Raw genomic sequence first — 24633 nt, forward strand, 5'->3', positions numbered from 1 at the left:
ATGTTTATTAGTTTTGTGATTTCTCTTATCCACTAGATTTACCAGCTTTTACTGTCACAAAATTGATGGTAGAAAGATGTGCAGGATGTTTTTGACACCTACTTGTATCTATGTGAGTGAGGTGTGAGCACATGGGATATATTGTACAGCCCTAAAACCAACAGTTGTATTTAGTGGACTGACATTACATTTTTTCCCTTAAAAAGTCCATTAAGCTGCATTCTTTAATTACTTCCTGCTTGAACCAAGTCTTGTTAGATGTTCTGTTTGTGGCAAATTTCCAGAAATTGGTTCCACCATGAAAACAGAAATTTAGCCTAAGTTGAAAGTACCTTGCATTTAGCACCAGGTGTTCCCATTGCTAGAATAAAATACAGATGATGCACATGTCAGGAGGAAAGTTTATGCACCATTTTATCAACTATTTTCATGAATTTCTTTTTACCATTCAATATGAATTATATTAATTATTGACTATTTGTATTCCACATTAACTGTAGCAGTTAGTAAACTAAAGTGTACAACATAGTTGTTAGCAACAACATGATTATAGCGCTTCTTGTACTCAGACTGCAAGCAGAAGAAATATAATGAGAACCTACTAAATGTACTGTTCCACTCTGTTCATCCACCACTTTAATGCTTGAAGAACCTGAAATCAACCATATAAAAGTCAATGGAAGGGGAAAAATACATTTGAACTGAAATGATGCTTCATTAATTATCCTAACTTCACAATGAAATATTTCCAAGATCTATTTTTTTTTTTTGATAAGCAAACACATATATTAGCAAAAGGCAAAACGCCGCAAAGCATACAGGAAGTATACGAGGCGACGTAGGCCTCACAAGCTTACCAAAAAAACAACAAAAAACCTACCAACCCTTAACTGGTGGCTATCCACTCCAGGAAACCTATAAGGGAGCGAGACTCCGCACCACTATACAATTTTGCCCACCCTCACAACTTACAAACAAAAGAATTCTTAACTTTCTGTATAGCTAACTCCCCCCCCCCCCCCGAATGCTAATCTATTCCTCTCCTTCCAAGCCGTCCAAAAAATAAATAACGGTATGGATCTCCAAATTTTCTCCCTCTTTTTTCCCACAAAAGAACCCTTCCAGCTGATGATCGCCTCCTTTACAGTTTCTGGAAAGACCCATTGGACTCCAAATAGGCCAAGAACAATCCCCCATAACACACTAGCCACTGTACAATGGATAAGAAGGTGGTTGACGTTTTCCTCATCCATACCACATAAATAGCAGCGATTAGGAAGCTGCCACCCTCTCTTTTGGAGCCTATCAAGCGTAAGAACCCTCCCCCAAGTAGCTTCCCACGCAAAAAACGCTAGCTTGGAAGGGACGTTCTCCACCCAAATGCCCTTTTTGGGAAAAAGCAGGGTACTATGGCTGATCAGCAGCTCATACGCTTCCTTAACTTCAAACTTTCCATTTTTCCCCCCCTTCCATAATGCCAAGTCCTCCTCCAGGGTGATTCTTTGACTCCTTAGGATTTGAAGCAATTCATCAACCATGTTCAGCTCCCAATCATTGAAGCCCCTAGAAAACCTTAGGTTCCAACTCCCTAGGTCAGAATTGTGGTCCCATAACTCCCCCACAGTGGCACTCCTTTGGGCAGCCACATTGAAGAGTTGAGGGAACCTACGAGCCAACTCCACCTCCCCACACCAAGGGTCCTTCCAAAACCTGATTTTGGTGCCTTTTCCGACCTTAAAATTCATTTTGTCCCAACACCAATCAGCTTCTTTCATAATCTCCTTCCAAACCCCAACACCAAAAGCTCCATTTACCTTCTTAGTCCTCCACCCAAATTCCTCTTGCTCATATTTTGCCACAAGGACACGTTTCCACATCTCCTCCCTAGCATGAGCAAATCTCCACACCCATTTTCCAAGAAGGGCTTTGTTCAAAGGGACTAACTTCCTCAACCCCAGTCCCCCCTTCTCCTTACCCACGCACACTCTTTCCCAATTGACAAGGTGGGCTTTTCTTTCCGTACTTCCCCCTCCCCACAAAAAGTCTCTTTGCAACTTTTCTAATCTTCTTGCCACTACCCTAGGCATACGGAAAAGGGACATCTGATATAGTGGCATGCTAGCCAAGGTACTCTTTATGAGTGCAATTCTTCCGCCCTTTGATATGTATTGCCGCTTCCAGAGAGCCAATTTCCACCTCATCCTTTCTTCCACCCCATCCCACACGCACACAGCCTTATTGGGCGCACCCAGGGGCAGCCCCAGGTAAGTTGATGGCAACTGACCTACCTTGCAACCCAACTCCACAGTCATCTCAAGGATCTCCTCCACCTCCCCTACCGGAATGATCTCACTTTTAGCCAAATTTATCCTCAGCCCTGAAGCGGCCTCAAACCAACATAAGATCCAGCTCAAAAATGTCATATCATCTCTCTTGGCCTCACAAAAAACTATGGCATCGTCCGCAAAAAGAAGATGGGATATATTCACAGTCTGCCCCCTGCCCCTCTGGATCCTGCACCCGGAAATGCAGCCCCCTTCCACAGCCCTCCGAATAAGGGCGCTCAGCACCTCCATTCCCATAATAAATAAGTATGGGGATAGAGGGTCGCCTTGCCGAAGCCCTTTAGAGCTAGTGAAGAAGCCAACTGGTTCCCCATTAATTAACACTGAGAATTTAGCAGTGGAGATGCAGCTCCATATCCACTCCCTCCACTTAACCCCAAATCCCATTTTTTGCATAACCCTCATCAGAAACTGCCAATCCACACTGTCATACGCCTTTTCAATATCTAACTTGCAGATCAGGCCTTTTTCACCTTTTTTCTTCCATGAATCAATCACCTCGTTTGCTATTAAAGACGCATCCAAAATCTGCCTATCCATAACAAAAGCGTTCTGATCTGAAGAGACCACTCTCCCAACCACGTTTTTGATCCTATTGGCCAGCACTTTAGCCAAGAGCTTGTACAGCCTGCCCACTAGACCGATCGGCCTGAAGTCCCCCAGCTCCTCCGCTCCTCCTTTTTTTGGGATAAGGACTAGAAACGTAGTATTGAGGCTCTTGAGAAAAGCCTTTCGCTCATGGAAATCCTTGAACATCTCCAGAACCTCCTCCTTCACAAACTCCCAGCAGAATTGCCAAAAGGCCCCCGTGAAACCATCCGGCCCTGGAGCCTTATCCCCATTCATGTCCATTAGGGCCGAATGGACCTCCTCTTCCGTGAAGGGGAGCTCCAATGTGTCCGCCTCTTGTTGGCTAATCTGATTCAAATCTAACCCCCCTATATCTGCCTTCCACTCCGAGTCTTCCGTTAATAACCGTTGGAAAGCATCTACTATTCCATTCCTCACTTCTTGCTCCTCTGATAGCCAGACCCCATTGATTTTTATTTTTTCCATGGTCTGCCTTCTTCGGTGTGCGTTTGCCATTCGGTGAAAGTACCCCGTATTTCTATCCCCTTCTCTTAGCCACAGCTCCCTTGAGAGCTGTCTCCAGTGTATCTCCTCCAACTTCACCCATTTAGCGTAATCTTCTTTTGCTTCTTTTTTCCTTGACAACTCCTCCTCTATCAGGCCCCTCTCACTTTCCACTTGGTCCCAATAGTCCACTTGCTGCAGAGCGGCCATCTTATTACTCTCCAGGTTCCCAAACACCTCTCTGTTCCAGACCTTTAGTTTCTGCTTAATCCCCTTTAGTTTTGTAGCCAGCTTATAGCTAGCCCTTCCACTCACTGACATCCCCTGCCACCAACTCCGCAACAGGTCTTTGAACCCTTCCACTTTCAGCCACATATTCTCGAACCTGAATGGTGAAGGGCCTCTTCTTATACCACCCCCCTCAATTATAATTGGAAAGTGATCCGATATAGGCCGAGAAAGTCTCTTCTGGGTCACATTCCTAAACTGATCAAGCCAGTTGGGTGAAACCATAAACCTATCCAGCCTGGCCCAGGCTTGATTCTGAAACCCCCCACTCCACGTAAAAGATCCACCTTGAAGAGGAAGATCAATAAGCTCAAGGTCATCCATAACCTGAGCAAACCTCCTCATAGCTGGTGTAATCCTCCCTTGCCTGCTTCTTTCCCCTTGAGAGAGGATCACACTAAAATCTCCCCCTACACACCAGGGTTCTCCCCAAAGCCCTCTTATTGCTCCCAATTCCTCCCAAAGGCACTCCCTATCCTCTTTGGTGAAAGGGCCATAAACACCCGTGAACACCCAGATTATCCCATTTTCCACAGTTCTGAATTTACAGGAAATTGAGAATTGGCCCTCCTCCCACTCCAACAGTTCCAAGGACCTCTTGTCCCAACAAATTAACACACCTCCAGCTGCCCCAGCTGCTTCAATAGTTCTCCAGTCTAAGAATCTCCCCACCCCTAAGCTTTCACCATCCCATCCGTCATCAACTGTATTTTTGTCTCCTGGATACAGAATAAGTCCACCTTCTGTTTTCTAACCACAGACTTAATAATTCTTCTTTTATTAACATCATTTGCCCCCCTCACATTCCAGCTCAACATTTTAAGATTCATTAAACAAACAGAGTTGGCCCCCTCTACTTTTTAAATGACTATTCTTCTTGTCATTCTCCTTGTATTTGACTGAACATTCCAACCTTTTGAGCTCCCTCTCAAATTTTGATTTTTCCAGTAACCCTTTACTATGAATCCTTTCCCTTCTTTTTCTAATTTTGGACAAGAAGTCCAATATCTCTCTCTCCAGGCCTTCTACTGAAAATCCCAGAAGTTTGCTAAACTTAGCCAAGCTGCTGTCCTCCCATTTAGTCTCCTTCTCGCTCCTTTGAGCCTGAGACCCCGTCATAACTGGAGTGCATTCTGGGTTTTGGACTTCTAGAGCATCACAATTTAACTCAATCAGGTCCCAACAGCCCTCTCTACTCGCTGTAGGCCCCCCCAAGGCTGCTAGCTCCATCTTGTTTTCCTTCTGGAGGCCCGCCCTTATTTCCCCAGAGTGGTCGCAAAACTCCCTCTCCGGAGTCCGACCAAAAAAAGTAGAAGAAGGAGAAGAGGAATCCACAGCCTTTAGATTAGAATCAGACCCATACCTTAAGGCTTCATCCATGATCGCCCTCTCTGCCACTGGACACTGGAGAGCTGGCTGCTGCATCCCACTTGCCTCCTTCTCTCGCCACTTAATAAATTCCACTTCCAACTTTAGGCCCAAGACATCTTCATAGTCCGTGCCAGTCTTTTGGACCTGCGGTTGGCCCAGACAACCCCCACCCTTTATAGCAGGCCCATGAGACAAAAGCTCCAGCCCTTCAGAGGCCCTTCCCTCAGCCAGCCCACATCCTTTCCCGGTTGCAGCCCATTCATCCCTCTTATAAGAAGGCATGCCTTGCGTAGTTGGCCCATAATCCCTCTTTTGGCCCACGGGGTCACAGCCCAGTCCAGACGAACTTGACCCATCGCCCACGAATCCGGAGCTTTGCCGGGTCGCCCGCCCAATTTGAGCCCAATTTTCAAACTGGCTCACCTGCTCTCCCGTCCCATCTTCTGACCAACGCTGTTCCTTGGGTGCAGCGCCCAGGTTTTCCCCCACACGCCATCCCGCGCGTGGTTCTTCCCCACCCCTGACCTCCCCTCTCTGCCGCCCACAGCCATCTCGGCCATCCCCCTTTTTCTTCCTTATTTCCGGCGAGATCTCCCACCACAGCGACACAACATAAACCTCCCCCTCCACCCCGATCTCCATCGAACTCGGCAAAACCCCTTCAGACAACTTTACTTTGATCCTTGCCCATTCCAAGTCCTCCTTTCTCTCCGTCAGAGGATCGACGTCTAAAAAACCGCCGCACGCTTCCCCCATTCTCTTCAGAATCGACGGCACCCACAGCGAGATTGGGAGGCCCAAAATTCTAACCCAAGCTTCCTTCTTGTCTTCCCCCTCTGAAGCACATCCAAACTTCGGGCTCCACACCTCCAATCCCATTTGGATCCCTCCCACTAATCTCGCCCCCGAGGCTAACACCCTCTTGGCTTCTTCCACCTTTTCGAACTCCAAAAGGGCACAGCCCTTCCCCAATCTAGCCAAACCTAGCTTACCTTTCAAACCCCACACTCTTGCCGCTGCCCACCCCAAACTCGCAAGGTCTTCTTCTCGCGCTAAACTAGGGCTCCATTTGCCTATCAGGCACTGCTTCAATCTACTCACATTATTCTTTGTTTCCTCCTCCTTTGTCTCCACTCTGAACCTTGTTATATCCCTGAGCTCTGAGCCCTTGACCACTTCCGTATACAGCTTGCATGACTCCCTTACTCCTTGATCACTTTCCTTTTCCTCAAGCCAAAGTCCTTCCCTCCGTAAGGCCTCTATCACAGCAACCCATCCTCCCTTTTCCTTTCCCCCTCTTGGTATGCAAATACCGAACCTCCTTTTCTCCATGTCCGTCACCCCCAGACGGATAAAGCTCCCGGCCCTATTCACCTCTCTCACCATGGAGTAACACCTCCCTTTTTCCTTCCAGCCCTTCTCCCATCTTCCTTCTTCCCCATTCCTCAGACACTGAGTCAACCCTTCTATGAACAGTCCCACACTCGCCGGCCCCAGTCGGACCCAAGACACTAACTCACCCTTACTTTCCGAGATCACAACATGACGCTTTCCATTTCTCTCCTCAGCTTCTACTTCGAACATCTTCGATTCCACCACAAATCTATTTCCTTTCCTCCTCCCACGATTCTCCGCCCGAGACTCCCCTTCCTTGCTCTCGACCTCACGAAACCCCTCGCTCTCTCTCATTTCCAAGATCTATAACTCCCAACAATGAAATACATTTGACCAAAGCAATTAATCTAGCACACGAGGCTCTGGGTTCCAACCCAGGGATAAAGCTTAGGCAGTTTGAAGAAAATTATCATCAATATTCAGTTACATTTGAATATTTAGATATATGACCACTGATGGTTTTGGAGACCTCTTTACATTATATTGTCTTTCTACATTCAGGATTATATAGAAAATAATGAAGACCAAAAATCTCCCATTCCACTGGCATGTCTCAGATATAAAAAAAAATATATAGAGAAATATGTCTTTAGTTAAATTTAACTTAGAAAACAAGAAAAGGAATGACTAGAAAAAGAACCTGGGAAGGGGGAAAAAGCCAAGCAAATGAAAAATGCACGGTAAAGCAATTAAGCACTAATGCTAATATTGGTCCAGCAATCTTGTGCAAGAAGAATCACATGAAACAATTGAATCTCAAAATGTTTTATATCCGTGTCTTAAAATTTTGAATATGAAAGTTTTTATCAGTTTTCCACAATCAGAAGCACATTAAAATCATGTAGACAATATAGCATACATATAGTAGCTATCCCTTCTTGTCGACATTGCTCGTCATCAAAACCATTGGTACAACTAGTAGGGAGGGGCATTCGGCTACATTTTTATCTTGGATGACTAAGGAGATATGACCATTAGATACAGAGGATTTGGGACTGGGTAGGGATGTTGATTGTTCTTTCTAATGGAAGCTTTGATAGGCTAATCAAGAAATCGATCAGCTCACCAAGAGAAAAGCCTCTTTTCTAGTTGATTTTGTTGGGGTTGTTATGCCCCACACTGCACATTTTCTCCACCCACACCTCCCTTTTTATTTATTTATTTTTTTTAAGGATTTCACATAACAATAACAGCAATAAGTGATATAATTGGTAGAGGGCTAGCAAAGTCCTCAGTCCTCACTACTGAAAGAAAGGCATCAAATGCCTTAAACAGATGAAAGAACTTAGTAGGCCTCCAAACACCAAGTCATCACATGCTTCTCACTTTGGGCTCATTAAAACACTACAGACTGCAACTAATGTGAAGGTGGGCAAGAGGCTTTATATGCTTGGCACTTGGGCCTCAGGAGAACATACCCATTTAATAAATAGAGAAGGATTGGTGCATACAACCGTAAAAATAAAAATAAAAAACTAAGGTGTCATTTGGATATACATCCTGTTTTGTGTTTTTGAAAATAGAAAATAAAAGTAACTACTAGATAAGATGCAAGAACTTTTTGAGACTTAAAAAGATAAATGACTTTTAAAAGCTGTTTAAAAAAATTGAGGCACTAAAAATTTTTATCACCTCAAATTTTAAAATTTTAAAAATAATTTTTAAAGAGATAAAGTAAATCCATACTTTTTATATAAGAGCTATCACAATTCAAAGAAGTTAGCAATAAGATGCAAGAACTTCTCAATACTTAACTTAAAAAGATAAATGACTTTTAAAAGCTGTTTAATAAAATTGAAGTACTAAAAATTTTTATCACCTCAAATTTTAAAAATCTTTCATCACCTCAAATTTTTAAACACATGCAGGATTATTTTAAAAGACAAAAAACAAGAAGTGCATCCAAACAAGTAATAACTTATTTTTTTTAAAAAAAAGAAACAAACAAACAAACAAACATAAAATGGTGGTTGGTTTCAATGAAGAGTTTTTTAAGACTTTCCATAACAAGGCTGTCATAAATAAATATCAAAGTTGAACACACAGGTTAACCGCACTTAAGAAAGAGTTCAAGATTGGTAATTATACTGATAAGAAAACCTAACCACTCCAAAATAAATAAAGCTATCTCAGATATCAGACAAATTTATTTATGAGGGAAGAGACTACAGGAAACTTTCTCATAATGACCACAACCATAAGCAACAATTTTCTAGAAGATTAAGAGACACAATTTAGCATATAATAATTTTCTCAAATGTGCAACCTACATTACGAAAAACTTCAAAACCAGCCAAAAACATTTTCTTAAAAATGAAGAAAAAATTACATGATACTTACAGTTATATTCGGTCCATCCAATGACCTGATTTTCTAGATCATACAAGACTAGCTTATTTGAAAGTGCTAAATCTGCAATAGAACATTGAAACAAAAAAAAAAATGGCTCAGATAAATACCAAGAAACACTCATTCTTTAGTTATGGAAAACTTATAATTTATCAGATTTGACAAGTTCAACTGGATTACAATTCAACGCTAGAAAATTCTGACATGTCATTCAATAGTAAAAAAGGGATACCTTGTAATTATAAGAAAACTTATCAAGTCAAACAGAAGAAAAATAAGATGATTATAAAGCCAATTCCTCTTTATGGCACAAAATGTGGGGCAATTAAGAAGCATATCAAAAACTACAAATCAGCTGACCTAACTATGTTTAGACGGATGAATGATGGAATAAGAAATCAAAGTATAAGAACTGATGCATTAGTAACAAGTTAGTGCTAGCCCAATTAAGGACAAGATTAGGGCATCATGCATGATGGTTTAGCAATGATATTGAAATGCAAAGAATATTGTAGCATGGATAAGTGATTAGATCCAAGTTGAAAGTTTCAAAAGCAAAAGAGGAAAACTATAAGGAATGTGTGACAAGGTAGTGATAAAAGATATGATTGCCAAGGATAAAGAAACGAGATGGTAAAGTGGAATGGAAGGCTTCTTGTTGTCGACCTGGAATTAAGGCTTTGTTGGGTTGGATTAATTGAATATGACCATACTGCAACATATGTTTCAAGACAATTTTTATCAATAACAAATTAGTTTTTGTTATTGTAAAATGAAATGTGAAAAAGTAGAAAATAAACTCCTCAAATGTACAAAACAATCCAAGAATAAATTGTTAACTGCAAATAAAAATTTTAAAATCAACTGGCAAAGAATCTGTGTTTTTATCCATCTATTACAAGTTCTTGTTGAATCAAACAGTGATGGTTTAAATCCCTAACTAAACTGCAAGTGGATTTAGAGTTATGCTTAGGTGATTAGAGTTATTTAAACACTGATAAGTAGAAATTCTAGGAGTATACCTCCTAAAAGGGTGATATTCCTTCTATCCCTGGATTGCATCCCACTGTTTTGCCAACCAATGCACCATAAACCATCCTGTCAAAATTATGACGGCAAATTAACTTATAAATGGAAATTAAGATAATGAAGTTTAGAAAATTGTTAGTACAAATAATAAATGCAGTACAAGATAAGAAATGAATGATTCCATAAGAAGGTTAGAAAAAAAAGAAAAAGGAAAGAAACCAACGGGAGAAAAGATAACGGGAGGTTGTGATGGTTTGGCAAAGTTCAATAAAAACCAATTTCCACACCACTGAGTAGTAATAATGTTCAAATGAAACATTCTGCAAAGACATGAAAAAGACCTAAACTACAGATGCATTTTTTTTTTTTTTTTTTGATAGAAAATGACAAATGGATATTGATAGAAAAAAGAAGTACAAGAGAAGGATGAGGAATCCTCCCACCAAAGAAAACTAAACTACAATAATACAAAAACAAGAAAATACAAAGTAAAAACATATAGACTCTCTAAACTACAGATGCATGTGCACCTAGATACATCAATGTGTAACTAAAAACAAAATATGACACTAGACAGAGATATCAAAAAACCAAATCACATAGCCAAACAGAAAATGTTAGGCTAAGAATTCATAAAAACTATCTGATCAAAAAAAAAAAGAATCCATAAAAACTAATGCACAAGTAAGAAGTGCAAAATATTGCATATGGCCAACTAAATAACATTAAAATACACCAATAAATAAAAAATTAGAAAGCTTACTGTGGGGAAAAAAAAAACCACAACAACAACAAATATTAGAAGGAACAATAATACAACAAAATGAAAAAAAAATGAAATAAGTTTCAAGAAAATTTAATTTTATATGACCTCTTAATTTATATCAAATATCCAACCAATTGATTCTTATTGGAGAAAAGGAAGATATTGAAAATATATTATAGTTTAACAAAAGTAAAATAATAATGCTAATAATCATTATAACAATGGCATGGCAACGTCATATCTTCTCATTTAATAATAGGAACAAGATCTAATTAGAAAATAACAATGCCTAATGGCTTATTTGGGATAGAGTTTAACTTTTGTGTTTAATAGTAGAAGAAGTAGAAGCAAAAGTAAATACTATTGTTGTGCAAATGAATTTTACGTTTGAAAACTATATCTTAAAAATGCTATTACTAAAAATAAGAATAATGTTGATACTTTTAAAAATTTTAATAATTAAATTAAAATATACTTCCCACATCATCTTTGAGGAAAAACATGGATTTTTTGCTTTCTCAATGCACGAAGTGTAGGGCCCACATTTCTGAATTCCATCTGAACGCTGCTAAAATTGCTTTTGACCATCAAACGTTGCTTTAAGCACTTAAGAAGCTCTCCCAAATAGGGTTTAAAACAATTAGGGCTGAAAACTCTCTTTGGTTTTGCTTAAAGGATCCCCCAATAAGGTATTCTCCTTTACAGATTTTGTACAATAAATTTTTAGCTAGAGGTAACTTCCTATTGAATCCAAGTCAATTTATTCATTGAATTAGCACCTCACATTGAAAAAGAACTTAGAAAAGTATGACTAGAAAACTAAGAATGTTTAGAAAAGAGATGTCTAACGATCTTGTGGATTAGAGTTTCCTAAATCACATCCTTTTTACAGGACAGTTTGAGTCCAGGTAACATGATTGGATTCAAGGATGCCTTTCATTAATTATATTTGTTGTGCCCATCAATGGTAATTGCCAAGGGTTCGATTGAGATCCCTAGAGGCCTTCATCAGGGGGACCTCTCTCACCCATCTTGGTGACCATTATGACATCCACCAGCAAGATGATAGAGAATGCTGAAGAGTGTGGCCTGATTAAGGGCTTTCAGGTTGGAAGGGACAGTGTAAGAGTTTTTCATCTGCAGTTTGCAGATGCTACCATTTTCTTCTCCAATGTCTCCCTTTTGATTTTTACAATCTCAGTTGGTTGTCAGTAAATTGAGAGAGCCTGTAGGGGATACTTGTGATTGGAAAGGGGGAATTCTGAGAGATCATTTGAAAAGAGAAGTAAGCATCGATTGAATATTGAATTAGGCCCAAATTTGAGGAGGGTCAGGTTTGGCGGGTCTCCATGAGGAACAAAGCCTTCATGTTTTGGAGGTTTATGCAAGAGTGTGTGTGACTAATTAGAGTTGAAACAATGAACTTGTGATTGGTTTTGAAGAAAGGAAAAGAGAGAATAAAGGGGTTCTAGGTTTTTCTCTTGTCAACTTTCCCATATGTTTCTACATATTTATATTATTAAAGTAAAAAAAGAGAAGATTACAGTAATACACCTACCATAATTTAGCAAATAATAAACTCTTAACAATTACAAACATCATGTGATTAGGATCAACTACAGGTTGCACACTACTGGTGGCATCATACCTAGTTTTAAGTTGAAATTTCTAGTTTTCTTATTCTCTCAACACAAAAAATCCAATACAAAATCTGTTGTCAAGTTTCTAGCTAAAACTAAGGGAACACAAGTTGGACAAAACTATGAAGTTTCAGAAAGTTATATGGATTCTGCATTGCCTTCTCAAGTAACAAGAAGTTCTAAAATTTAAAAAAAAAAAATGTGTATAACAACCAACCTCTTCCTTCCCCTTCCCCACCAAAAAGCTCTATGGTGGGGTTTGCATAATAACCAAAGGCATTAATGAATCATCAAGGACTTCTGTTATTTTGATCCCTAAAGTGAAGACCCATGGAGAAATCAATCACATTCACAACTTCCTATTGGAATACACATTCATAAATTTGAGAATTGCTTAAAGTATCAGCATGCATTACATCGAATTAAGGCACTTCACAAGGATATGGATAAGGAACTATATTAAAAAATTTCTACAAAAGAAGTAAACTTGTGTCATCCAACTGACACCTCAAAAGTCAAAAAAGGGTTCACTGCAAAAACAAAAAATCTAAAATCCAGGTTATCTAAATCACCATACATGTAGGTTCGATTGTTGAGGCCAATAAATATCAAAAGCATGCATATAATCATTGCACAATAGGAAATTGTAAATCTGTTTAAGTGGTGGTGGGGAGGGGGAGTTGGGGTGTGTGGCAGAGGAGGAACTAAATAAAGCAACATAACCAAGAAGAACATTTACAATAATGATGCAATATACTTACATATGAGAATAGATATTCATGGGGATGAACCTTCAAGTAAAGTGAATTTTCAAAATGAAAAGTGACAGCCGGAAATCCATCATCCAAACTGCAGGAGAAAAGTAATCATATAAATAAGACTTGTACCTCAATTTTTTTATAAACACAGGAATTACTTTACAGAAGATGTCATGAGATAGCATTCAAGTAAGAAGTTACATATTCCTACACATTGAGTCAGATAGAAGTAGAGATGTGGAGTGACAAAATATTATCTTCTCAGAGCATACAACATGAAGAATATAGTCCAGATAGCATGGATATTCATATTGCCAACTTTTGCATTCTATTTCAATCAATTACCAAATTCAAGTATCATATCATATATTGTGAGAGAAATAATGAAAGAAAAATCTAATGTTTGGGAAATGAACATATAATAAGAAATGGAAATACAAGGCATCGCTATATTAAATAACGTGAAATTTAAAATTACATCTGTATTTAAATTTTCCATGTTCAAACCTACATATTTCATATTTTAAAAGTCTGCCTTCAAATTGTTAATTCTTAGACGACAGGAAGAAAGACAATGGAGGTTTGACTGCACATTGACAGCAATTTTGGCCGTATCAGATTTGGTAGAAACTTTGACAGCTGAAGCCCTAGGACCTGAAAATCAAGAAGCAGATCATTTGGCTAAGAGGGGTGAGGTGTTTTTAGAGGTTAGAGGAGACTGCTACCATTCTTGATGGTTATTAGTGTTGTCTCATCTGCTTTGTGTTTAGTTTTGCTTTTCCATGTTTTTATCTTCTTTGTTAGTCTGTTAGTAAGGACATCTTATTCTTCCCTTGGGCACTCTTTGTTTTCTTATAAATATTTCAGCCTCTTACATAGAAAAAGAAATTTTTTAGCTTTTGGGAATGAAGAGCTTTCGCTTCAAAGACTGAACTATTCTTTTGTATGTAATCTTTGGTCTTGGGTTAGGATGTCTATAGTTTTGAGCCCTTCTTCTCTTATTAGCTTTTTTGATTGGTTAGGCTCTAAGTAAGGGAAGGTGAAGTGTTTTGTTTCTTTCCCCCCCAACCTTGGTTTCGACCCTTTGGGCTGCTTTTGTATACTCCTTGTATACTTTGAGGGCACTGTTTTTAGTGCTTCCTCTTTCCATTTAATATAATTCCCTTTATCTATCAAAAAAAACATAGAAAAAGAAACATAACATGAAAAATCCAAAAGATATAACACAAAACATTTGAGAACTTGTTGGAATCCATGCAACGATTAATGGCCGAAAAATAGAAAAACGAGAAAGAAGAACACGAAGATTTAACGTGGTTCGGCTAATTTCTTACATCCACGGAAACAGGGAAAGAGGATTTTCACTATGTATCAAATTAGGATTACACAAAAGGATATTTATACTAACCCTTAGGAATGAAATTCCAAAAATACCCCTGAACCATACCGCGGGGGGCAGCTTCGCTCCGGCATTTGCCCCTTTTTCTCCATGTCTTTCGCTCAAATATTTTTTTTTTTTTTTTGATAAGTAAAGAGAAGTATATTAAAAAGAAAGAGGAGACACCAAACTAGTGCCCTCTAGGTATACAGGGAATATACAAAAGTAGCCCACAGACTCTAACCCAAGGAAGCGGGAAGAAACCCCTACCTTTAACTACAGCCTAGCCACTCAAAAAAGTTAACAAGAGAACGAGGGCTCAAAACTATAAACACCCTAACCCAAGACCACATATTACATACATAAGAATGTTTCAGCCTTTGGAGTGACAGCACCTCATTCCCAAAAGCTAGCAAATTTCTTTCCTTCCAAACTGACCAAAATATACATAAGGGGGTCATTTGCCATGCCTTTTTACGGATTTTCCCCACAAACGCTCCATGCCAACCAAGGAGAGTTTCCTTAACTGTACCAGAGAAAACCCACACCACACCAAAGAGAGAAAAAAGAAGCTCAAATATGAGCCACATACTACAACAGAACTTCATGTTGATTGCATTGTATGGTTCTATGATAATTGTTTTAAGAATAGTAAGCCACATCAACTTTTTCTGATGACTTTCATCATCATTATCTGCTGAAAAAAAAATTCCTGATTATTTCCCTCCAAGATCCCACCCTTCATATTAACATCAACCTTATTGATACTTCACAAAGAAAAAGCTCTCAAAAGAAACTTGTTAGGCTGTATCTTTGCTGGTACAGTTAACATTAACATAAAGGAAGTTTTGACTCCTTCGAAGAAAGCTGTTCATTTTCTTCAAGATTCTCAGATTCAGCTAAATGTTGTGGAAAGAATCTTCAACAGCAGCAGCTGAAAGCCATTCATGAATTTCAGCTGTTACAGCACCCCAATTCTAGCAGTGTGATCAGACATTGCAACTGATCTACAGCCAACCTCCGCACCTCAAACCCAACCACTTACAATATAGGTGGCTGTACAGAATACACTTGAAAACCTCATAATTTGAAGTACTTATTTGGAAGTATTTTGGGGGTTGAAGAAAGTTGAATTGTTATGGTTAATACCAAGAGGAAAATCGAAGCCATTATGTGAATTATTACGAGTCTTATTAGACAATCTATCAAAGGTTTTATGCAAATTCCTTTCACATAGCCATACGAGAACAGAGTACCACTCCCTAAATAAAAAAACTAAAAAAAAGTTGTACATCAATAATCCTCTTTATAAAAATTTAAATTTGTTAGTTGGACAAAAATGAATATTTGCTAGCAAGGACCTTTCACTATTGGGTACCTATTACTAAACCTAGTAGGTAGAACAATAAGAAGTGGCAATACATGCCTCCCTCCCTCCCTCACTTCCCTGCCACCATGTACAGTGAATCTTCTATCGATTTACTACTCAAATGAAGATGCATTAACAAACTACTGCTCCTGTCCACCAAGAGGATCATATAATAGCATAATGTTTGAATATAAATTATAGTGACTAGAAAAACCTCCAATGAAATGAAATTCACATGACAATATGAAGAGACTTCACAATTTTAACTTGCTTATCTTCAAAATAATACAAACATCAATAACTCTTAACTATTACATTCCATTGCTTGGAATTAGTCACAGAAGCTAACTGCTATGCATCATACCTTTCAGAGTACTGAAAGCACGTAAACTGGTCATGAATGGTATGTACTTTCAAATCAGACTGCCAAGAAAATATCTAAAAAAAGGGGAAAAAAAAAAGAATATTAAACTATGTAAGTACGCAATTTATAAAGAGAATCCCAAACAAATTTATTTTTTATTTATATGGGCAGGTTTATCACCTACCTTACTCAATAACTGATCATAAACCACCTCTGGGAGATAAGCCAAGGTTGTACCACTATCAATGATTGTTCCTTTCTTGTCTCCCACATCAAATACATCTGTTGGAAGATTTAGAAAATAACCACCAACTTCAACTGCCTTCATATTGACATTGTAATGTGTCCTAAAATTTTTATAACAAGATACAGTTTAATTCAAGGTATTCTGCAGACCAAGATCCAACAAGACTAATAAAAGGAAACCTAAATTTTTGCACAAGAAACGTTAGGCAATCCAAAAGGCAAGATGTGTATTATGTAAGAGAACATGGAGACTATCATACAGGAGACAGAAAACTTGGCTCAAGAAATCAGAAAAATTATGCAAGGAACTTCATTGACAATTAATTTGTTTGTATCTTAAATCTTTACCAAAAACTGCAATAGGATTTGATAAAATCATTAATATAACATAATAAAAAAGTAAACCTATGTCAAATTGAATATACATATTTAGAGTCGAATTCTCACCATCATTAATAAAGCTTCACAATGAACATTAATAGTGGGGCCTTTGTTCATCTAAGTTATTCAAACAAACCTATACTTATGACAAAGCAGTTGCAAACTTCCCAAGAATTACCAACCAAAATATTACATATTTTTAGTTTTTATCAAAAGGTACGATACACATGCAAAACTATAAAATTAAGTTTCACATTAAGGAAATCATCAAACTCAATTTTTCCTGGCTAAACATGTATGAAATCCTCAGTCAAACCATTTACAGCCATATTTGGTCCCATTATTTACATTTTAAGCAGTGAGTCAAATTACAGGACACCTCACATGAAGAAGGACACTAAACTCAAACTCTTCCTTTCTGCCCATATATAGCAACCATTGTTAACCCATTTAAACCCTTACATGGTCCCATCATTTACAGTTGAAGTGGTGAAGCCCCATAAAAAACTTCATAGCACTACCAGGTGTAGATATCAACATTACACACACACAAAGAGACAAGAAACTAAATCTTGATAAAGATTTTGAGTATTAAGCTGGGATTTCTTTTCATCTCTAGTTAGAGGCATCAATCTTCCCAGTAAAACCAAGACAATCAAAATCAAGAATCCTAGATCATCTAATCAAGAGGCCAATGGCTAACCAGGAAGGAAGCTAGATCCATTGAATCATCCTTGGTAAGCAGGAAGGCTCTTTGTGGATAAGGCAGAGAGAGTACTGTTAATTGAATGGCTGTCATAACTACGTTCTAGGTGATCTTGATCCAGAGGAATGCCATAATCTTCAAGCATAGGTGGAGGATAGCCCTTAAGGTTTGGCTCAAGGGGCAAGGGGTTGGGAGGGGATGTGGGAGGTTCTAGGTTTAATTTCTAACAGTGAGGAAAAAGGTGACTATGAAAAAACCATAGTTTTAAAAACCGGACCGGACCAGCCGGTCCGATTGTCAGTCAGTCATGGTTCCAGTCCAGTTCGGTGAATTGGGCCGAAAGATGATTGAATCGGAATCGGACCAAGTGAACCGGACGGTTCAACTATTTTTTTTTTTTTTTACAACATCAAAGACGTCGTTTTGATTACCCCCAACCTCTCGCTCCTACCTGAAGGACGACGACCTGATGAGGGGACTAATAGGAGCACAATGGTAAAAAGAAAATAGGAATCAAACACGGTTACGCAAAAGCAAAATGACTGTTTTGCCCATTTTCATTTTTCCCTAATATTCAAAACCTAGTCGCCCTCCCCAACTCCGATCAAATCCCACCCACCGGCAACGAAATCCCGAATTTATAAATAAAATAATCAAAATCAAAATCACGAGTGCTTTAGAAAATTTCTAATCCGCAACACAAATTAATCAAAAATGGGAACGAAAATGGCTTGGAATCATCATTTCTCCCTTTAATCCAAGACAAGTGAACTCACCTGAAAGAAAATCAAGGATTCGTCGACGTTGAAGAGAAGCCGAGCAGGTAAAAGAAATGAGAGAGAAAGAAACCAAGTCCAGATTGATAGGAGAGGGGATGGGGCATGATTTAATGCTGGGCTTCTCACCTCTCTCGCTTCCCCATTCTTTTCCATTTCTTTCTCTCTTCAAACTCTTTTCTTTTCCTTTTTTTTTTTTCAAAAAGGAATATAAACTATAAAGTGTTCTCTTTCGTTTTTTTCACTTTTTATTTCCTTTGTAATAAATGTTGTATATCCGTTTTTTTAGAAATTAATAAATCTAAAATAGCATTTTTCTCAATTTTTTATATTATTATTTTATATATATTTATATTAATTATTTAAAAAATATTATGAAAATTTGTACCTTTCTCTCTAATGAGTTTTGGACAAAAATAATTTCTTTAAAACAATAATTTCATAAAATAATTTGATTCTCACAATAATTTCAAAACTATTACGTCTTATTCACGCGAATATATAAATTATATTATTTTTATTTTTATAATTATTTTAATTTCAATAATATATAAATTATATATTTATGACGTCACCAGTTCAACCGCCGGTTTGACCAGTGAACTGTGAACCGGTAACTTTTCCAATTCAATGACCGGTCCGGTTCTACAAACATTGGAAAAAACAAATAATAAATTTTTTTAAATCCATTTAGCATCCTGCACCAATATGTACCATTTACTTCCACATGTTCACCACTCAATACATAAAAGATACCTGAACATCAACACCAAAAATGACATAGTTTTAAATCTCGATTTTGCAAATTTTGAAATTTTGAGATTTATATTCAATTTTGACAGAAAAACTTTTAAAATTGAATGCACATAACTAGACCAGAAACTAGTCTGCATGATCACTGAAACAAATGAACCAATGCCCAAAGAAAAGATGACTAAGGTCGAGCACAAGGGGTGCTTGTTCAAGATATATTACAGAAGCTACCACAACTCTTCCAAGATCACACGGCACATTTATGTAAGAAGACATCAGAATATTATAATTGTAAAAGAAACCAACCATATACATCAGCAGAAACAAACACAAAGTATTACCAAGAAAAAAAAAATAGAGACTGCAAAGATCAAAAACAACAATAAAGTTCACACAGAATTTTTTATTTTTTTATCAGACGTTCACAGAGAAATATATACATACTGGTTTGGTACCAATGGAGTTGTGTTAACTTTTGGCTGCACAATATGCCCAATAGCAAAGATCCCACCTCCATTTAAACCATCTAAGCAGTGTGCAAACATCTTTCTCACTTTTCCAGAAGAAGCTAATTGTGAAATCATAGACGTATTTGACTTCCCAAAACCAAGTATCCCATCAAGAGCTTCCTCAGAACTTAAATCCCCAGATTGTGTAGCACTACACCTGTCCCAAAAACATCAAAAAGACAATGAAAAAAATAAAAGAGTAGATAATTACTAATTGACCCCACAAAGTGAAAACACTGCAACCTGAACAATGATAAGAAAAGGCCCTACAAAGTTCCAGAACAGAATTTTAGACAGATTTGAAGAAATTCAAAAATCAAGAATATAGTAGCAAAATAGAATGCATTCTAAGGAACCTCATCCAGTGTGACAATCTACATGTGATGATGAAAGGAGCAAAAAAGATGACCGAAGAAAATAACAAAATAATTACAGGCACAACAAACTTCACTGGAAACATAAACTAATATCACAAACAATTTTTACGACCATCAAATCTAACCCTTCTACTCTCTTTCAAATATTTTCTTTTATTGTAAATCATCTTGAGTAATTATTTTTTCCCAAATTATATGATTCAAACCCAAAATAGTTGATTGACCAGCTACACTTTAAGATGGCATTGACTACATGTCTATTTTGTTCACATGAAAACAGAAACAACAGAGTCATTACTAACTAGATTATTTTTAGATAATAGATTACAAAAAACAGTTTTAATCTTAAACACAATCTTGTACAACCATATAGTCTATTGAATCCTGTACAACCATAGACCTCAATACCAGTCTCAGTTTAAGCTTAAACACAATCTTAACCCACTTGCTTATCAGGAATCAACGCATAAAAAATTGACAAGATAAAAATCAATTAAGAAAATGTCAACACAACACAAACAATCCAAGTAAGAGATCTATAAGGGGCACTCTGCCATCATAAAAAAAGGGGGACACTTACAGAGAACTGTGAATCACCTTCCAATGACAATCACTTCATTGCTATAAAGTTGCAAACAGAATCTTAGTGGGACAAGGTATAACAAGTTGGAAAATTGGGGTTTTTAGAATTTATGGAGGAAAGTTGGAATTGGGCTTAGGGATCACAATGTGGTCTAGAGAAAAGGAGGCTCTTCGGCAGTCTTTAGCTAGAGAATTTGAAATTAAAGAGCTTGGTAGGTTGGAGTAATTCCTAGGAATCGATGTGGCTTGTTCCAAGGAGGGCATCTTTCTTTCACAACAGAAACTATGTGTAAACCAGAAAAGATGTAAGCTAGTGGATACCCCAATAGAACCAAACCACAAATTAGGAGAGCCTTAAGAGAATCAAACCATAGATTGTGGCATGTACCAACAACTAGTAGGCAAACTCATTTACTTAGCACATACTAGACTAAACATTCCATATGTTGCAAGCATTATCAGTCAATTTACACACAATCCCAAAGACTCTCATCTTCAAGTTGTCTATCATATCATACACTACCTTAAAGGAACTTCTAGTAAAGGGTTGTTGTTCAAATGAGGTATGGAGTTGTACTTGGAAGCCTACACGAATGCAGATTATGCTGGATCAGTTTTAGATAGAAGATCAACATCAAGGTATTGTACTTTTCTTGGAGGAAATCTAGTCACTTGGTGAAGTAAAAAGCAACCAGTGGTCACAAGATCAAGTGCCAAGGCCGAGTTTTGAGCAATGGCTCAAGGAATTTGTGAACTGTTGTGGCTTAAGATTATTTTAAAGGATCCTAAAATCAAGTGGACACACCCTATGAGACTCTATTGTGATAATAAGTTTACAATTAACATTGCTCATAATCCGGTACAACATAATTGAACAAAGCATACAAAGGTAAATTGACATTTCATAAAGGAGAAGCTTGACAGTGGTCTTATTTGTACTCCATAGATTGGGGTAGGTGGCCAACTTGTAGATGTTCTATCTAAAGGGCAGGCTATTACCACGTTTCAAGGAATTATAGGCAAGCTCCGAATGAAGAATCACCTATTCACTAGCTTGAGGGGGAGTGTTGAAAGTTTGAGTCTTATAACTTAGGACTTTTTCTCCTTTTAGGACTCCTCTTGTACAGCTATAAATTAGTTAGGATTTTCTCCTTTTAGGACTCCGTGTATAGCTGAACTATGACATTTGAATTGATTTAAATTACCATGTATATCATGAATTATCCTTTCCTAGAATAGACAAGACTAGATATATATTCTGGTGTCTCTCTTGATTTTTTGTGAAGAAGACTAATTCAGAATTTCACAGAAACTAATAATTGAAAAGGGCAAATATGATTCCAAACTTCTTGCAAAAAGGTGAAGTCACTATAGCATCAGCACAAGGACCTTCATGTGTAAACCAGGTCACTGGCAATATGAAGGTCAAATTCATAATCCTCCTGATACAGTACCCTCAGAAAATTGTATAGCCTCATTACATATTTCATGTGTACATATGATAGAACTTACAAGTTTTGACATTTACAGCTAAAATACAGCATATATCGTATGCATGACATTGGAATAAATTTTAAAAAGATGACTAACCCAAATATAACACTGCCATTTGCCGATGTAGTTTCGAGATCTCCAGATACCTGATCATACTGTACAATATCCCTTACAAAGTATCCAAAAGAGGAGCTCCCATCTGCATATATCTCAGTATAAGAACAGGACATATTAGCTATGCAATAAGATGGAGGGCCACCATTGATTGCATAGCAAAAATCTTGATCACAAGAAACCAATTTTCCAGTGAGTGACTCCTTTATATCATATAATGTGAGTTCCATCTGTTAGAAGAAAACAAAGAAAAAAAACAAAATGCAAAAAATCAATGCTAAAATATTTGAAGGAAAATTTTGTTAATGCAAGGAATACAACACAGAAAAATCAAACAAGTAACAAGCATAGAGCAAGATGAGAAGCCTACACCAAGAGAGCTTTTCTTGGGACATTCATTGCACTGAATACAATTAACCCACATAATGTCACTTCCTGTATCTACTTGTACATAGTAGTCCCTTGCCGGTGTTCCAATCCCAATTTTAGCATAGTAAAGCCTACAAAATTTTGAAAAACATATATTAACAAAGTAAGCATAGAAAGCACACATGTCATACAAGAACTTGTAACAATTACAAGGTTTTCCAGGTGTTTGGCCATTCCTAGTAGTGCTGTATTTGTAGGACTGAACTAATGTGTTCAAAAAAGCATTTTTCTTACTTGATATTGAAATTGGTGCTGAATTTGAAGGACTAAAAACTTCAAACTGCTGAAAGAGTAGATTTATCATTAGGCAAGTAACAAAACAGAAAATTAACAACTTTGATTTGATACTTAAAATCTCATGGAGACTGGATCAAGTGGATTTATTGTGCAGCATAATTAAACAGATTTGAGCACTTTTCCAGCCCTATTACTAGTGAAAATGGAAATGTGAGTAATTGCTATATCACACTTAACCCAGATAATCACACTAGTCAATGCTGAACCATACACAAATGCACTCATTAAACTCAACTGATGCATTTCACATCTTGTTTCAGGCACAAGATTAACTCATTTCAAATTACAACCCAACATGAATGAAACCCTTTCAAGCAGAATTAGTGCAAAAAATTATAGAAATGGTAAATCCATCACTAGGCTAATAAAACAATATCAAAGTTAGGAATTTGATTTGATACCTTGGCAAATTATACATATCAATTGCATATTCAGAGTTGAGCAATAATTCAAAAGATTCCAGCCCAATTTTTCCCTATTTTCAGTAAAATGGAAATTTCAATGATTAATAGATCGTAATTAACTCGAAAATTTTCAGTATTCAGCGTTGAATAAACTGAAGAATATAAATTCATTGTTCGGCTAATAAAAAAAAGAGCAAATTCATGACTCTAATTTGATACTTCTAAAAATAACATATAGCAAGTCAATATTTGGTGTCTAGCAACAATTCAACAGATTCCAGCTCAACTTTTTCGGCCTTATTTTCAGTAAAACTGGAAATTTCAGTGGTCAGCTCTGAATCATGTCCAAAAGAAACTCACTAAAGTGACTAAACCTAACTTACCCACTTTGAATCCTACTTCAAACCAATGAAAGGGTAAATTCAACATTAGACAAGCAAAAAATAGCAAATTTTTTACTCTGAATTTATACTTCAAAAAGAAAAAGAAGAAAAAAATCATACTAGCAAGTCGATATTCAGATTTCAGCAACAATTTGTGAAAATGGAAATTTTCAGTGTTCAGTGATAAATCATACCTAAATAAGCCCACTAACTTATCAAGAAAATATCCACTTCCCAATCAAGAAAAAATACCCACCGTCCAGAATCCTATTTTGAAATATCATAGCTATATATTAACTGAATTTTTCCTATTCTTATGGAAAACTAAAGTATTCGGAAACGATTATAACTAAAATAGCCCCACCAACTTCAATCAAGAAAAAATTACCCACTTTCAAATTCCTATTTTGAACGCAAAATTGAACACATCTCAAATCAAATTTTCATATCGCATAATTTTATTTAGATATGGAAAGGTGTAATATTCACTGATCAATTATAACACGTTAAAGCAAAACCAATTCCCAAAATCCTATTTGAACCCAAAAAGTAACTTTTTTCAAAACAAAAGGAAAAGGGGAAAAAGGATGGAGTAAATCGAACCCGACGGCTTCGGGACGGCCGGTGCCGCCGAGGGGGAGGTCGACGCCAGCAAGAATCCGAAGCTGGCGGCTGTTGTCGTGAGCTTTGAGGGCGGCGAGAGACCGTTTCTGGCCTGCGAATTTGTACTTGAGACTGAAAAAGCCGTGATTTGCAGAAACAGGAGTCGTAATAGTGATGGAGATGATGAGTAATAATGGTAATAATAATAGGATTCGAAGCAGAGGTGACGGAGCGAAGAGGCAGGGAGGTCTGATGATGAGCATGATGGCTTTGGGCCCTTTGGACATGGCTCTCTCTCAATCTCCAATTGACATCTGCGTAGACCTGGGAGCTTATGGGAAAGCTGCGTTTGGCTCCTCCAAGGAGGCAAGGACTACTATCAAATTCCTAATGGGAAAATTCTTTCTTTTCCTTTCTCCACTGAAAGCCATTCGAGGTGATTTCCTTTGACCC

General features: G+C 37.5%; 1 protein-coding gene across 2 annotated transcripts; it reads right to left on the minus strand.

The window, feature by feature from the left end:
• Positions 1-424: 424 nt before the first annotated feature.
• LOC100261738 (aspartic proteinase 36) lies at positions 425-24633 on the minus strand. Of its 2 annotated transcripts, none has more exons than XM_002267010.5 (10): positions 24181-24633; positions 22435-22564; positions 22047-22294; positions 19433-19654; positions 16311-16473; positions 16127-16200; positions 13019-13106; positions 9845-9920; positions 8814-8885; positions 425-652 (listed from the first exon to the last, which is right to left on the minus strand). In XM_002267010.5, exons 1-10 carry the CDS (start codon positions 24465-24467, stop codon positions 504-506), a joined length of 1509 nt encoding a protein of 502 aa, XP_002267046.2. In that variant the 5' UTR covers positions 24468-24633; the 3' UTR covers positions 425-503. The 2 variants fall into 2 exon arrangements, with proteins under 2 accessions (XP_002267046.2, XP_019075765.1); XM_019220220.2 differs by lacking the exon at positions 24181-24633 and adding an exon at positions 23192-23263.

Source organism: Vitis vinifera, chromosome 5 (genome assembly GCF_030704535.1).
Source record: "Vitis vinifera cultivar Pinot Noir 40024 chromosome 5, ASM3070453v1".
NCBI lineage: Eukaryota > Viridiplantae > Streptophyta > Magnoliopsida > Vitales > Vitaceae > Vitis > Vitis vinifera.